General features: G+C 48.5%; 1 protein-coding gene across 2 annotated transcripts; it reads right to left on the bottom strand.

The window, feature by feature from the left end:
- Positions 1 to 72: 72 nt before the first annotated feature.
- On the bottom strand, positions 73 to 14962 carry CARD8 (caspase recruitment domain family member 8). 2 transcript variants are annotated; one of them, XM_033069155.1, is made up of 15 exons: positions 14857 to 14960; positions 12130 to 12161; positions 10974 to 11027; positions 10382 to 10432; positions 8439 to 8486; positions 8298 to 8344; positions 8131 to 8180; positions 6578 to 6798; positions 5842 to 6092; positions 4473 to 4607; positions 4080 to 4218; positions 3325 to 3378; positions 3147 to 3230; positions 1977 to 2246; positions 73 to 1027 (listed from the first exon to the last, which is right to left on the bottom strand). In XM_033069155.1, the coding sequence occupies exons 1-15, from the start codon at positions 14883 to 14885 to the stop codon at positions 1008 to 1010; spliced, it is 1485 nt and encodes a 494-aa protein (XP_032925046.1). In that variant the 5' UTR covers positions 14886 to 14960; the 3' UTR covers positions 73 to 1007. The 2 variants fall into 2 exon arrangements, with proteins under 2 accessions (XP_032925046.1, XP_032925047.1); XM_033069156.1 differs by lacking the exons at positions 73 to 1027; positions 1977 to 2246 and adding an exon at positions 2912 to 3090 and having other exon boundaries at positions 3127 to 3230; positions 14857 to 14962.
- Between the last annotated feature and the right edge of the window lie 1518 nt (positions 14963 to 16480).

Raw genomic sequence — 16480 nt, 5'->3', positions numbered from 1 at the left:
CCCTCCTCCCAGGAAATCAAAACTTCCCAACACCTCATCCAACCAAAACAAAAATCAAAATTCACATGGAAATCATGGCAATTTTCCCTGTTTAATCCTTATTTTTCAAAAGTATGTTTTCCTTTCCCAAACACACCCAGAGGAAGGTGATCCCAATATCCCACAGCCTTAAAAACAAGACAATCCTGGATCTGGTCACTCCTCTCTCCTGCAGATTCAATTTTTCCCAATTTTTTTTTTTCCAATCCTGCAGCACAGGGATTTCAGCTCCTCACATTTTAAGCCCCTAAATTCTATTCAAGTTTGAATAAAAAAGTAAAAAAACCAAAAGAAGTATAAAAAGTTTCTTGTACAAAAAAAAAAAATTCTACATCTTAAAAAAAAGAGACAAACTATACAGAAAAGGGGGGAGAAGAAATTCCATGGGGAAATTCTGAGCTGCCTGCAGTTCATAGTGGTGCTCCCATTTTTGAGAATTTCAGGAAATTTCAGGAATTTCAGGAATTTTCAGGAATTTCAGAACCATAGCTTAACAAGGACTGGATGCAGAGGATCTGTACAGTAATTCCACATATACAGTGATTATGCAAAGGGATTTGCTACAAGTCCAGGATTATTCTTCCCTGATCCATGAGAAATCCAAGGTACCTCATGATTCTGGCAGTTCAGTGGTTTTTGGAAGGGGATGAAAGTTTCCAGGGGAATTCCTCACCCTGTTTTTCCCTGCTGGAAATAAAAATCTTTTTCTTTTTTTTGATGAAAAAGAACCAAGTGGTTTCTTCCAGTGTTTGTGGCTTTCCCTGGGGGTGAAGCTCAGAATTCTGGGATCCACCTCTGCTGGAAATCTTGGAAGTGGCTTCAATCCACACAAAATTCCATTTCTCTGGAGGATCCTGCCTGAACTTCCCACTGGGTGGTGTCATGAACATTCCTGAACCCCAGCAGGATCCCAGGGGAGCAGAAGGGTTGGGTTGGGAAGCTCCCACTCCTCCTCCTCCTTCCTTGGCTCAGCTCTGAGCCAAGAAACCTGAGGGAACAGAAAAAACACACCTGGGTTACTCTGGAAGTTCCTGCAAGACTCAAACAGAGAGAATTTGAATTTTAAAATATTTCATTTGAAAAATAAATATATTAAACCTCCCCACCCCAAGCAGCACAAGAGGGAGAGCTCTCCACCTTTTCCAGCCAGGTTCTTTCCAGGGAGAATTAATCATGGAATGAGGTTGGAAAAGGCCTCTAAGATCATCCAGTCCAAAATTCCCCAGCACTTCCAAGGCCACCCCTGCCCCAAGTCCCCACACATCTGAGAAATCCCTTCAGGGTGCTGACTGTGCCAGGCCATGAAGGAATTTTCCCAATATCCAACCTAAACCTCCCCTGAGGCCAAGTTAAGGAATGAAGAAAGAGCAAAGTTTTGCTGTTGCAAAAAAAAAAAAAAATCAATCAATTTAATTTTGAGGATAATTCCCCTTGGCTGAGTTCATAAAATTATGGAATGGTCTGGGCTGGAAAGAGTCTTAAAGATCATTTAATTCCAATCCATACCATGGGCAGGGATAATTCCCAGCTCCTTGAATAATTTGGATTTGCAGAACTGAACATAGGAACCCCACAGAAAGGAGGGGGAGCTCCCTTGGGACATGCACCCCCACATGGGATAGAACTACCAGGCCATCCATCAGGGAAGGTGTTAATTAACCATTAAATAAAGAAATAAAGACCCAAACCAGCTCCTTGAAATCTCAAGAACTGGTTTGGACACCCAGGTCATGCTGGGAGTGCTCTCCACACCCAGAACCAAAAATATTCTTCATTTTTTATCAGTCCCTGAAGGGAAGGACAAAAACACTGCTCAAAATGGAAGGGAGACAATTTTGACCCCCATAACAAACCAAGCACTGGGGATTTGATAAATTTTTGATGGAATCCCCCAAACCCAGCAGGAAAGGGAAGGATTGAGCAGCAGGAGCTGATACCTTGCAGTGCCTGCAGGATCTCGTAGGTGGCTTTTTCCCCCAGGCTCCTCTGCAAAGCCTCTGCAGTTCCATTGCCCTGCTGTCTGTCTCTCCACTTCTTCAACATTGTCACTTTCTGCCAGACCACATTCTTCTCTGTGGCTGTGATGTTCTCAATGTCCTTCATCTCCATCTGGAGACACTCGATGGCCATTTCCCTCCAGTGCTGGTCCAGCAGATGGGCAATCTTCACCAGCTGGTCGTCTGTCAGACACTTGGCTCCCATTCCATCTGAAAAACATTGGATTGTCCCCAAAATCCACCCTGAACCTCCCCTGGCACAGCCTGAGAAAATTCCCTCTCCTCCTGGCCCTGTTCCCTGGGATTAGATCCCAAATCCTCAAATCCACAATTCCCTCCTGTCAGGGACTTGTGCAGATCCACAGGAACCCCCCTGATCCCCCTTTTCTCCAGGCTGAGCCCTCCCAGCTCCTCAGGAATTCTCCAAACCCTTTGCCATTTCCCTCAGAAATTCTCCAGCCCTTTCCCATTTCCCTCAGGAATTCTCCAAACCTTTCCCATCTCTTCAGGAATTCTCCAAACCCTTTCCCAACTCCTCAGGAATTCTCCAGCCCCTTCCCCATTTCCCTCAGGAATTCTCCAAACTCTTTCCATCTCCTCAGGAATTCCCTAAACCCTTTCCCAGCTCCCTGAGCTGTTCCAAACCTTTCCCATTTCCCTCAGGAATTCTCCAGCCCTTTCCCAGCCCCTCAGGAATTCTTCAGCCCCTTCCCCATTTCCCTCAGGAATTCTCCAAACCCTTTCCCATTTCCCTCAGGAATTCTTCAAACCTTTCCAGCTCCCTTAGGAATTCTTCAGCCCCTTTCCCATTTCCCTCAGGAATTCTCCAAACCCCTCCCCATTTCCCTCAGGAATTCTCCAAACCCTTCCCAGCTCCTCAGGAATTCTCCAAACCCTTTCCAATTTCTCTCAGGAATTCTCCAGCCCCTTTTCCATTTCCCTCAGGAATTTTCCAAACTTTCCACCATTCCAGCTGCTCTTCCCCAAGCTTGGACAATTCCACAGTGAAATCCCTTTGGCAAAGAGGCTCAGATTCAATCATAGGACACAAAACCAAGCCCAGTTCAGATTCAATCACGGGACACAAAACCAAGCCCAGCCAGGCCCCACCTGCAGGGCTCCCAGTTTTTTGCTTCTTGCTGTGCAGCTCCTGTTCCTCCTGGATGCTGAGGGGTGGTTTCCTCTTTTTCACACCTGGGGAGGGAGCAGAGGTGCTGTCACTGCTGTCCCCTGTCCCCAGAGAGGGGCACAAGGAGCAGGGACACCCCAGAGATCTGCAGGCACTCACTGGCCGTGCGCTTCCTCTGCTCGTTCAGGTTCTGCTCATAGTGGATCCAATCCCCTGGCAAAGGAAACACGAGGAAAATGTCAGGGAGGAATTCCCAGCTCCAAGAACTCCCAGGCATAAATTTTGGGTGGATTCCAACCCCTCAGGTCTGACAGAATGAGATTCTTCCCCCTTTTTATTCAATGTGCTGCAGCAGGCCCAAACAGGCAGCAGGCCCAAACAGCAGGCCCAAACAGCAGGCCCAAAAACAGGCCCAAACATCAACAACAAAGAAATTTAATATTCCACTACACAATTCTTTGGATAACCTATGGAACAATTTATTGTAAACATGGAATAATATGCAGGAGGGTTGGAACTGAATGGCCTTTAAGCTCCAAATGAAACCATTCCATGAGCAGAGGGACAGAGCAGCTCTGCTGGGAGAACTGGGATTGCTCAGCCTGGGCAGGAGAAGCTTTGGGGTGGCCTCATGGGGACATTCCAGAGCCTGGAGCAGCTGCAGGAAAAGATGGAGAGAGACAAGTGACAAGGGATGGACACAGGGAATGGATCCCACTGCCACAGGGCAGGGCTGGGTGGGATTTTGGGAAGGAATTCCTGGCTGGTGGGGCTGGGCTGGAATTCCCAGAGCTGTGGCTGCCCCATGATCCCTGAAGTGCCCAAAGCCAGGCTGGGATGATGAAAGGTGTCCCTGGGGTGGGACTGGGTGGGATTTAGGGTGCTCCCACCCCAGGCCATCCCCAAGGACTCACTCTCTCGGAGTTTGGCTTTCCACACGGTCTGCTCCGAGTCCTGCTCCACCAGGGACAAGGTGAAGTCATCAGGCTTCTCCAAATACACCTCAAAGTAACTCTTCAGCTTCAGGAGTGACCCATCAACAAATTCAATCTCCTACACAACAGAAATACAGAAGGAAAGTAAACATTTCCCTGAAATAAAAGCAAACATTTCCCTAAAATAAACAAAAGAGAAGGCAATTGGCTGTTGGGGGAGAGCCAAACCAAACTCCAATTTCCCCAGAGTTTTGCTGCTGACTTTAGCATCAGGATTTCATCCCAAAATTTCAGGGTTCTAAGAGGGAAATGGTTCCTCCTTGTGCCACATTTCCAGGGTAGCTGCAGTGCAGGGGTGTGTGAAGGACTCACCTCAGGAGTTATTTCAGCCTCTGGCTCACACCTCAGTCTGTACTTCTTTCCTTCCTGCAGCAATTTTTGGCATACAGGGGGCTTTTCAATTTTAACAAATTTCCTTTTTGAGTGTTTTACAGCCTTGGAGATGTCCTGAAATTTAAAAACACCATTTCAAGCTTAGTATTTCAATGCTGCTCACTGAGATGAACATTTAGAACCTGTGTTCAGGGGTTCCCTGGGCTGCTCTCTGGGCCCAGCTTTACAGAACAGCCTTGATCTGTTCCACAATCTTCCCAGGAAGCTGTGGAGTAACCACCACACTCAAAAAGCATCACTGAACCTCTCCCTGTCCTGCCACAAGGTGAAATGAAAGAAGAGAGTTTGCAACCTGAATAAAAGGAAGGTTTTTGTCCCTGTCCTCACTGTAATAGGGTAAATTAAAGTCCCGCTCCTGAATGATCCCTAAACCCAATTTCCTGTTTATAACCAACTGCAGGGCAATGCAGGGGTTTTCTGAAGCTGGGATTTTCTCCAGGGTTAGTTCCATGGTCTCTTTTCTCTGCAGACAGGCTCTGCTCTCCTCAGAGGTGATTTCTGACCTGACCCTTGGCAGCAGCAAAGTTGTGACATGTGAATGAATTCATTGCCAGCTGCTTTCCCAAACCCCCAAATTTTCACTGGGGACTCCACCACTGCCCTGTTCCAATGCTGGACCACCCTTCTCCTGAAGGAATTTTCCCTAAAATCCAACCTAAACCTCCTCTGGCACAGCTTGAGGCTGTTTCCTCTTGTTTCTTGGTACAAGTGACATGGATAAAGAATGGAAGTGGAAAAGCTTAGAGAGAGAGAGAGACAATTTACAAGGGATGGAGTGACAGGAAAAAAGGAGGAATGGCTTCAAATTCCAAGACTGTAGGTTTAGATGGGATTTTGGGCAGGAATTGTTCCCTGGGAGGGTTGGGAACCCTGGCACAGGTGCCCAGAGCAGCTCTGGCTGCCCCTGAAGTGTCCAAGGCCAGGTTGGAGCAGCCTGGGACAGTGGGAGGTGTCCCTGCCATGGCAGGGGTGGCACTGGATGATTTTTAAGGTCCTGGTCTGAAATCCCAGAATCACCAACTTGGAAGACACCCCCAAGACCATCAAGTCCAACCCATTCCCCAACACCTCAACCAACCCCATGGCACACCCAGCCTGTTCCAAACACACTCAGGGATGGGGACTGCACCTCCCTGGACAGACAATTCCACAGTTTATCCCTGAAATGAGATGGGATTGAAGCTCCCAAACCACACCAGGACCCCTCAGTTCACCCAAACCACACCAGGACCCCTCCCCAGCCCACCCAGACCACACCAGGACCCCCAGCCCCCTCCCCTGCCCACACCTTGATGAAGGACTCGTTGTTGGTGGCCAGGTAGACCCAGAAGGACAGCGAGGGGTCCTCATCGATGACTTTGTAGAGGATGACAGCCCCGTGGTACTGCAGGGGCTCCTGGCTCTGGATCAGGGGCCCCACAGGGGACAAGGAGCTCACCACCCACTTGACGTGGGACGTCGAGAACTCGGCCGAGGGCTCGATGGCCGCGCCGCTGTCCTTGATGTGCAGCACCCTGAATGCCACAGGAGCACGGTGATCTGTGGGGACAGCAGGGCTCAGAATGTCCCCAAGTGTCCCTGGCACCCCCTGATTTACCAAACTATGAGTATTGGTCTAACAGGTTGTACTCTGACTGTGTCAGGGTTTGGGGTTTGTTCTTTGTAGTGCTGTATTTCTATTTTAATTTCCCTAGTAAAGAACTGTTATTCCTATTCCCATAGCTTTGCCTGAGAGCCCCTTGATTTCAAAATTATAATAATTTGGAGGGAGGGGGTTTCCATTCTCCATTTCAAAGAGAGGCTCCTGCCTTTCTCAGCAGACACCTGTCCTCCAAACTAAAACAGCAACTTTTCATTCTTTGTCCATATATCAGCCACACCTGATTATAAGCCGCACTTTGGGTTCAGACCAAAATTTTAGTCAAAATGGTGCGGCTTATAATCCTGAAATTACTGTAATTCCAACAAACCTATCTCCAGCCAAACCCTGAAATTGGTGTTCCCAGGGTGGCTCAGTCACTCACCCCCCAGGCAGAGGCAGTGTGGGAACTGGATGGAGCTGAGCAGGGCGGGCGCCGAGCAGCGCACGTCGAACAGGGGTCCCCCCACGATCCAGGGCTTCTCCACCAGCTGGGCATATTTGCTCCAGGACAACAGGGAATATGTGATCCTGGCACTGCCTGTCACCTCGAAAATCAGCCCTGTGACGCTGCACTGGTAGGAGCCTTCTGCATCCAGCTGCACCCTGCAAGAGACGGCCAAAAATAGTGGGGATGGCCAAGAGAAACTCCCTCCTGCTTTATCTGCACAGCACAGCAGCCACAGAGGGCTCCAGGCTGCTCTGGGCTGGCACTGGGCTAAAAACCTGCTGTAACAGCTGGTGTAAAACCGGTGTAAAAGCTGGTGTAGAAACTGGTGTAGAAGCTGGTGTATAACTGGTATAAAAGCTGGTGTAGAAGCTGGTGTAAAAGCTGGTGTAAAAACTGATATAGAAGCTGGTGCAGAAGCTGGTGCAGAAGCTAGTGTAAAGCTGGTGTAAAGCTGGTGTAAAGCTGGTGTAGAATCTGGTGTAAAAGCTAGTATAAAAGCTGGTGTAGAATCTGGTGTAACAGCTGGTGTAAAACTGGTATAAAAGCTGGTGTAGAAGCTGGTGTAAAAGTTGGTGTAAAAGGTGGTGTAAAAGTTGGTGTAAATGGTGGTGTAGAAGCTCGTGTAGAAGCTGGTGTAAAACTGGTGTAGAAGCTGGTGTAAAACTGGTGTAGAAGCTGGTGTGAAACTGGTGTAAAACTGGTGTAAAAGCTGGTGTAAAACTGGTGTAGAAGCTGGTGTAGAAGCTGGTGTAAAACTGGTGTAGAAGCTGGTGTAGAAGCTGGTGTAGAAGCTGGTGTAAAAGCTGGTGTAAAAGCTGGTGTAAAACTGGTGTAAAACTGGTGTAGAAGCTGGTGTAAAACTGGTGTAGAAGCTGGTGTAGAAGCTGGTGTAAAACTGGTGTAAAACTGGTGTAAAACTGGTGTAAAACTGGTGTAGAAGCTGGTGTAGAAGCTGGTGTAAAACTGTTACAAAAGCTAGTGGGGGCCCACCCAGCCTGTGCAAAGCAGCTGGAAATGAGCATTTTGCATAAAACTTCCTGTGGCAGGAGCTGCTCTGGCATGAAGGGCTCGGTGTGAAAGCCAACATCTCCCGTGGGTAACATCAAATCCAGCGTGGGGAGCAGCAGGGACATCCCAAGGGAGCAAGCCAAGGCACACAGAGGCAGGAGAGGAAAAATGCACTGCTACAGGGGAGGTGAAGCAGGGCAAGATGCCTCATGTGCATCCAGGCTGAAACAAGCACAGAAAAACGGGCCTGTTAATTAGTGGGTGTTAATTACTGCAGCATCCTGAAAAACCCTCCCAGAGCTGTCTGGGACCAGGATCTGGAGGCAGCACAGTTGCAATCTGGGATTTTTAAGGATTTGCATCTATAAATCCAAATGCACTTGTGCAGCCCATGAGCTGTTTGCTCACTTCAACCAAAGACTGAAGCACCCTGATGAGAACAATATAAACTCAAACCCACCACATCAAAAAATTCTTACATGAATTGTCCTCCAGCAAGTCTCCTGGGGGTCACTTGCTCCTTCTGGTCCTGCAAATAGATTTTTAAAAAATTATCTTTAAAAAGGTGAGGGGAGAGTAAAATTACAGCTTGCAAATGATCTCATGCAAAGTAAGTGGGTGGGTTTTTTTTTCCACACAAACCTACATTTTCATTCCTGCAGTGCTCACAGGGTGGTGGCACGGAGCTCTCTCCTAGTGGGAAAAGAGGGAGATGAGCTCATGAAAAGCCAAGTAATTAAACAGGCAGGAATTTAAAAAAAAAACCCCTCAGGAGATCTGTTCCTACCTGAGTCATTGCAGTGAGGTGAGGATTCCTTCTCCTCCTCTTCTTCATCTAGGAAAAAAGAATTGGAGTAAATATCTCAGTGTCCAGAGGGTTTCTGCTCCCACATTCACCCAGGACAAATCCACAATTTAATTTGCTTAAATTCATCAAATCCTAAGGAGAACATTCCTGAGAGTCCTTGCAGGCTTTGCACAGCCTGGGGGTGAGGCGGAACATCAGGATATAAATTTGCCAAAAGCTCCTAAATTGCCCCAACTCCTGGGAATTTTCACAGGGGTTAAAAAAAAAAGATTTATCCTGGATGAGCCTCATGGTGCCAGGGACAAAGTTCAGCCCCTGGCATGGAAACTGGGAACAGCTTTCCCAAGGAGCAGCCACAACATTGTCTGCAGTGTGTTTGTCCCTAAAATGATTTGGAAGTGCCTGGATTCTCCTGGATGAATCCAAAAGGACAGAATGAAATGATTTGGAAGTGCCTGCATTCTCCTGGATGAATCCAAAAGGATGGAGTTAAATGATTTGGAAGTGCCTGCATTCTCCTGGATGAATCCAAAAGGATGGAGTTAAATGATTTGGAAGTGCCTGGATTCTCCTGGATGAATCCAGCAGGATGGAATCCCAGCAGAGCTGACACTTCAGGCCAAAGGCTGTGTCCTGAGGGATGAACTTGGGAGCAGGGGAGTGGCAAAGCTGCCAGCATCAGCTGCTTTCCCTCCCAGAAAAAAAAGTGATCCTGGAGGCTGTCCTGGACCCTGGATCCTGTCCTGGACCCTGGATCTTGTCCTGGACCCTGGATCCTGTCCTAGATCCTGGATCCTGGAGGCTGTCTTGGAGGTTGTCCTGGATCCTGGAGGCTGTCCCAGAGCTATCCTGGATCCTGTCCTAGATCCTGGATCCTGTCCTGGACCCTGTCCTAGATTCTGGAGACTGTCCTGGATCCTGGACCCTGGATCCTGTCCCAGAGCTCTCCTGGAACTCCAGCCCGCCCTGTGCTGGGAGAGCCAGGGAAGGCTGTGGCTCAAACAGCCTGGCCAACATCAGCCAGGCTGGCTGTGTGCCCAGCCCCTGCTGTCCCAGCCCCTGGAGCAGCACCAGGAACACTCCCTGCACGTGCAAGGAGTGGCCTCCAGCCCTCATTTCCTAGGGATGCTCTCCAGCAGCTCCTTTTTCCCAAAGGAAAAGCTCCTTTTCCCCTTTTCCTTCCATCCCACATCATCCCTCAGGCACTGTTTATCCAAGCTGCCTTCCTCCTGCTGAGCAAGGGAAAACAGGGACAATGCACCCACACTCAGCCAGCCTCCACTCCTCTGCATCTGCAGAGAAAAATCATTGCAATTGTTTAATTAGCAGTGTTACATAAAAGCAGAATAAACTGCTGGCAGCAGAACCCATGGAAGCACAAACCCACCGACAGCAAACACTTCCTTGAATTCTTTTCCTGTCCATCCTGTTTGGCCAGGTCTGCTGCCAACTTTTGAGGAAATTTATGGCCTCTTGGTGTTTGGAAAACTGCTGTGGTGTAAAAATGTCCCTGGGTATTGTGCCTGGGGTGTTGTGTCTGTGAGGTGAAAGCAGCAGAGCTGCTGCCCTTTGGCATTGACAGGAAATCACTGGCTCCCCAAATTTTTATTGGGAAAGCAGAGTTAGCATTCCCTAAGAACTGTGAGATTATACCCAGGAGCAGCAGCTGGTTTAAACTGAACATCAGTTTTAAATAGCAAACAGATAAATAAGTCACAATCTTCTTCACACCTAACTCCTCTTTTGAGCTGCTGCCTTTTGATCATTGACAGGAAAACACTGGCTCCCAAAATTTTTATTGGGAAAGCAATCACAGTTAGCATTTCCTAATAACTGTGAGGTTCTTCCCAGGAGGAGCAGCTGGTTTAAACTCAACTTCAGTTTTAAAAAAGGGATTACAGGTAAATAAATGTTCTGCTCACCTGACTCCTCTTCTGAGCTGCTGCTGGAGCTGCCTTCAGAACTGGCTTCTCCTTAAAAACAGGCACAAGGTGGAATGTGAGCCCAGGGATGCATCCAGAGGTTTGGATCCAGATTAGATGGTGAAAAAAAATTAAAAAATCAGAGAAAACACCAGAGCATCAAATCCCAGCACTGGAGAGACTTTGGGGTCACCCAGGCCCTCCTGAAGGGTGCTGAGAATATTTAATTCTCATGTTTTGCACAGCCTGGGATCATTTTGGAGCTTCAGCCATGGCACATCCCAGGGAAATGATGGGAAATGATGGGAAATGATGGGAAAGGATGGGAAAGGATGGGAAAGGATGGGAAATGATGGGAAATGATGGGAAATGATGGGAAATGATGGGAAATGATGGGAAATGAGGGTTCTCCATGGCAGTGGGAGCAGCCCTGTGTGGATGCATGGAATGTGCCCTCCCTCAATTATCCTACAAACATCACTTGAGGAGGAACCAGCACTGGAAATGTGCTTTGGGATGGGGGAAATGTGGGGTGCAGGAGCAGTCCCAGCACCCCAGGAGTGAGGAAATCCCTGAGCCATGGTGTGCTCACCCTCAGGGTGCTCCTCTGCTGATCCTGATCCCTCCAGGCTGCTGGGGGTCACCTCTGCCACAGAAAAACAGGGAATTAAACTCTGACAAGGATTCAGCTCTCCTCAGTTTTGTACCCAGAGAAAGGGAATAAATACCAAAAGAACAGGGATTTTAAAAAGCAGCATAAACCCCAAAATAATCCATAAATGAAGGGTTTACACTGAGGCTTTTAAAGCCAGTTATAGAATTCCCATTTCCATTCCCAAGGATGGGCACTTCCCAAAATCCCTGAACCTTTTCAACTGTTTTAGAATTCCCACTCCCAAGGATGGGCATTTCCAAAATCCCTGAACCTTTTCAAATAGTTTTAAAATTTCCATTCCCAAGGATGGGATTTCCCAAAATTCCCAAACCTTTTCAACTGGGTTTTAAAGCCAGAATTACAATTCCCATTCCCAAGGATGGCATTTCCCAAAATCCCTGTAAATTTTCAAATGGTTTTAAAACTCCCATTCCCAAGGATGGGATTTCCCAGAATCCCTGAACCTTTTCAACTGTTTTAGAATTCCCATTCCCAAGGATGGGCATTTCCCTAAATCCCTGTGCCTTTTCAACTGGGTTTTAAAGCCAGATTTAGAATTTCCATTCCCATTCCAAAATATGGGCATTTCCCAAAATCCCTGTAAATTTTCAAATGGTTTTAAAACTCCCATTCCCAAGGATGGGATTTCCCAAAATCCCTGAACCTTTTCAATTGGTTTTAAAGCCAGATTTCGAATTCCTATTCCAAGGATGGAATTTACCAAAATCCCTGAACCTTTTCAACTGGGTTTTAAAGCCAGAATTACAATTCCCATTCCCAAGGATGGGCATTTCCCAAAATCCCTGAACCTTTTCAACTGGGTTTTGAAGCCAGTTTTAGAATTCCCAATACCATTCCCAAGGATGGGCATTTCCTAAAATCCCTGAACCTCTTCAAGTGGTTTTAAAGCCAGATTTAGCATTCTCATTCCCAAGGATGGGATTTCCCAAAATCCCTGAACCTTTTCAACTGGGTTTTAAAGCAAATTTTAGAATTCCTGTTCCAAGGATGGGCATTTCCCAAAATCCTTGTCTCTTTTCAAGCAGTTTAACATTCCCATTCCCAATGATGGCATTTCCCACAACCCCTGTACCTTTTTCATCCGAGGAGAGGGACTCAGCCCCGCTGCAAGACAAAAGCAGACAGGTGAGAACTCTGCCAGTCCTTTCTCCCACTCCCCCAGGGCAGCATTCCCAGCTCCTGCCTGCTGGCATCACTCCCAGTCTGGGAGCTGGCTTGGGATGGGGGGTGGGGATTAAATATTAAATATTGAATATCTCCTGCAGCAGCATCACCCCTGCCCTGGCTCTCTCCTGACCCATTTTTGGGGACACATGGACACAATTCCCAGTGGCACAAGGTCCTGACTTGTCATGGGGACATGGGCATTAAATATTAAATATTTCCTGCAGCATCATTCCTGCCCTACATCTCTCCTGACCCATTTTTGGGGACACCTGGCTCTGCTGGACACAATTCCCAGTGACAAAAGCTCCTGACTTGGGGATTAAATATTAAATATCTCCTGCAGCATCACCCCTGCCCTGGCTCTCTCCTGACCCATTTTTGGGGACACCTGGACACAATTCCCACTGAGAAAAGCTCCTGGCTTGGGATGGGGGGTGAGGATTAAATATTAAATATCTCCTGCAGCAGCATCATCCCTGCCCTGGCTCTCTCTTGACCCTTTTTTGGGGACACCTGGACACAGTTCCCAGTGGTACAGGGTCCTGGCTTGGGATGGGGGGTGAGGATTAAATATTAAATATCTCCTGCAGCATCATCCCTGCCCTGGCTCTCTCCTGACCCATTTTTGGGGACACCTGGACACAATTCCCACTGAGAAAACCTCCTGGCTTGGGATGGGGATGTGAGGATTAAATATTAAATATCTCCTGCAGCAGCATCACTCCTTCCCTACATTTCTCCTGACCCATTTTTGGGGACACCTGGACACAATTCCCAGTGGCAAAAGCTCCTGACTTGGGATGGGAGATGGGGATTAAATATTAAATATCTCCTGCAGCATCACCCCTGCCCTGCATCTCTCCTGACCCAGTTTTGGGGACACCTGGACACAATTCCCAGTGGCACAGGGTCCTGACTTGTCCCCATTTTTGGGGACACCTGGCTCTGCTGGACACAATTCCCAGTGGCACAAGGTCCTGGTTCCAGCTCCTTCTGCCAAGCACCAGGATCCTGTGCCAGGTTGCATTTGGGAGCAATCCAAGCAATCTCCAGGGAACTCAGATAAACTCAGAGCTATTTGTGGCACAGTCACACCAGCCTCCAGCCCCCCTGCACTCCTGGAAAGGGGAAAGCTGCTGTGGTCATCATTCAAGGATAAAAATCCTGTTTGGAAAGCTTTTCCAGGAGCTCCACGACATCTGTCAGGCAGATCCAGCAAAGAGAAGTGCCCTGAGGAAGGGAATGGCCACCATAAAGCAGCAGGTGACATCCAGCTCCCCTGCACTGTGGTGGCACCAGGAAATATTCCAGAGCCTCCACCCTGGAAGAGCAAGCAGGGAAAAAGCATCCAGCCCTTTTATTTATTTATTTTTTTTTTTGGAGGTGGTGAATGTCACAGAGCAATCCCAGAGATGTGGGGATGGTGAAGCTGAGCTCTGGGAGCTGCTCAGCTCAGGGGGATGATTTCTGGTTTTGGTCATGCTGGAATGAGTGGGCATCCAAAACCTCAGGGCCACAACACTGAAAAAGAAATAAATAGATGGGAATGGCAGCAAAATCAATAATAGGATTCCTGAGGGACTCAGGAAAGCCATGTCCTGAAAAAGGGGCTGCAAAAGTTTCTGGGTCAAGGGCAGGAAGAAGTGGGAAAGAAATTACACAACAGTTTGCTCTTCCAAACTGTATCTATGAAAAAAAAAAGAAAAAAAAAAAAGAAAAAGCCACCAACAAAATGTATTTATCTGGAGGTTTTGCATGAAGCCTGGATGCTCTCCAGGGCCGGCAGTGCAGCCAAGAGATGTTTGTGCAACCTTCAACCCTTCCACCAAGTGCTGGCTTGCAAACTTGGGATCCTTCCCTCGAACCCCCCTCCAGCTGCATTTCCCTCCTCCCGCGCTGGCAAACGTCACAAAAGGCAGAGAGGGAGGGGGGGGAGAAGGAAATAAAGAAACAAAACGCGCACCCAAACAGGCGGGCATTGTGCAGTTAATAACTGCAACCATTAATTACAGCCCGGAGGGGAGGGAGGCGGAGAGGAGAGCGCGATAACGGAGGGGAGATAAACACGGGAAGAGCTCGGGGGGGTTCAGAGGATACCGGGGGGTACCGGGGAGGCTCGGGGGGTACCGGGGGTGCCGGTGGAGCGGAGCAGCAGCAGCAGCAGCAGCGCTTTGTCTGCAGGAGCGCGGGATGCTCGCAGCGCCCGCTGCAGGTGCACGGCAAGGCTCGGGTACCCCAAAAACCAGCGGGGTTTGGGGGGTTTGGAGGGGATTTGGGGGGTTTGAGGGATGGGAGGGACCCTCAGGGCTCGGTGCACAGGAAAATGGGGATGGGGGAGGGGATGGAGGGGCGGGAGGATGCAGGGATGCAGGTGGGGTGGGGGATGGGAGGATGCGAGCGGAGGGGCGGGGGGACATCGGGAGGGGCTGGGGGACATCGGGAGGGTGCAGGGGGTGCAGGGGGACATCGGGAGGACGCAGGGGTGCAGGAGGACAGCGAGAGGGGACAAGAGAGGGGAGGGTGGCGGGGACGCCGCGCGGCCGCGGGGTGCGCGGGGAGGCTGCGGGAGGACAGCGGGGACAGCGGGGACAGCGGGGACAGCGGGGACAGCAGGGACCCCAGCCCCGCTCACCTGTCGGGCTCCTGGGCCGGGCCGGACATCGCCGAGGTCGCGCTCGGCCACAACGAGCGGGAACGGCCGCGTCCTGCGCGGGGGGGGCGGGAACGCGGGGGGCGGGACACGGCCCTGGACACGCCCACGGACACGCCCCCGACGCTGCCCCTTAGGCCACGCCCCCTCCTGGACACGCCCCTGAGCACGCCCAGGACGCGGCATGGTCATGCCCGTGGCCACGCCCCCTTAGGACACGCCCCCCGCCACTTTGGACACGCCCCTTTGTATACGCCCTCTTTAGCCACGCCCCTTTTGGACACGCCCCCCTCTCTCCCGGTCGCCCCCCCCCGTTCTCGTCCCCCTCCATACGGATAGAGCCGGTGTAATTCATAAATAAGATTAATTTGTGATTTTTATCCCGCTAATTAAATAACAAAATATTGAAGAGAATAATTAAAATTGATAATAAATACTAAAATAATTAATATGTTAATTAACACTTTAATATTTTAAATAATGTATTAAAAGAATTAAATAACATAATAAAACTTTTAAAAAATAAAATAATAAAATAATAAAATGCTATAATAATAAAATAATAAAATACCATAATAATAAAGTAATGACATAATAACATCATGAAATAAAATAATAAAATAATGAAATGCTAAAATAATAAACTAATATTACCCAGAGATAATATTGATATTCTGGGCGTATCAGGCGTAATCTATCAGAATATTTGTATTCTATATTTATATTAGATCGTTGTAAAATCCCGGAATGGTTTGGGTGGGAAGGGGCCTTAAAGCTCATCTCATTGCAGGGACAATTTCCATGGATCTGATGGCTCCAAGCCCTGTCCAAGCTGGCCTCGGACACGTCAGGATCTGCCCCTGGCAGAGCTGCTAAGGGGAAAAAAAAAAAAGAAAAAAGTTAAACTAAAAGAAAGAAAAGCCAGCCCAAACCTGCAGCACATTCAGACCTTATTAAAAAAAAAAAAAAAAAAAAAAAAATTAGAAAAAAAAGATGTGTGGTTTAAGGACATTTCTTTTATTCCAGAATCTGATCCAGCCCCAAATCCATAACTCAGCATCACCCCCTCTCCTGTTTAAGGACATTTCTCTTATTCCAAAATCCAAATCCACAGCTCAGCATCACCCCCTCCCTTGTTTAAGGACATTTCTCCAATTCCAAAATCCAAATCCACAGCTCAGCATCCCCCCCTGTCCCTGTGCCCACCCCACAGCAGCTCTGGGGTGCAGCTGGAATCCGGGCTGACCCTTTTTGTGTGTCAGAGCAGAAAATGAAAATAATCTCTACAAACAAAAGTAAGTGCTTGAGCAAACACGGGCTGGGAATGTTGCTCCAGGCGCCTTTTGAGTGCTCAGCTCCCAGCTCCTGGAAATATTCTGGATTTGGAACAATCTCAAATCTCCCCCCTGCCCCAAATCCCAGCCCTCTGGAGCCCCAGGACACCAAAGAGTTCTGGAAAAATCCATATTCCCAGGGAACTCCATGTGCAGAGCTCACAGGAATGAGCTGGGGGGGTGTAAAAGTGATGGAAACCCAAAAAAATGAACCAACTTCTAATGGGAGACCCCAAAATTTGACTTTAGGGGTTGGTTTGGGCAGAGAGGGA

The sequence above is a fragment of the Catharus ustulatus genome, chromosome 10 (assembly GCF_009819885.2).
Source record: "Catharus ustulatus isolate bCatUst1 chromosome 10, bCatUst1.pri.v2, whole genome shotgun sequence".
Taxonomy (NCBI): Eukaryota; Metazoa; Chordata; class Aves; order Passeriformes; family Turdidae; genus Catharus; species Catharus ustulatus.
Note: the sequence above shows the minus strand (reverse complement) of the source record. Positions and strands in the feature narration are given on the sequence as shown.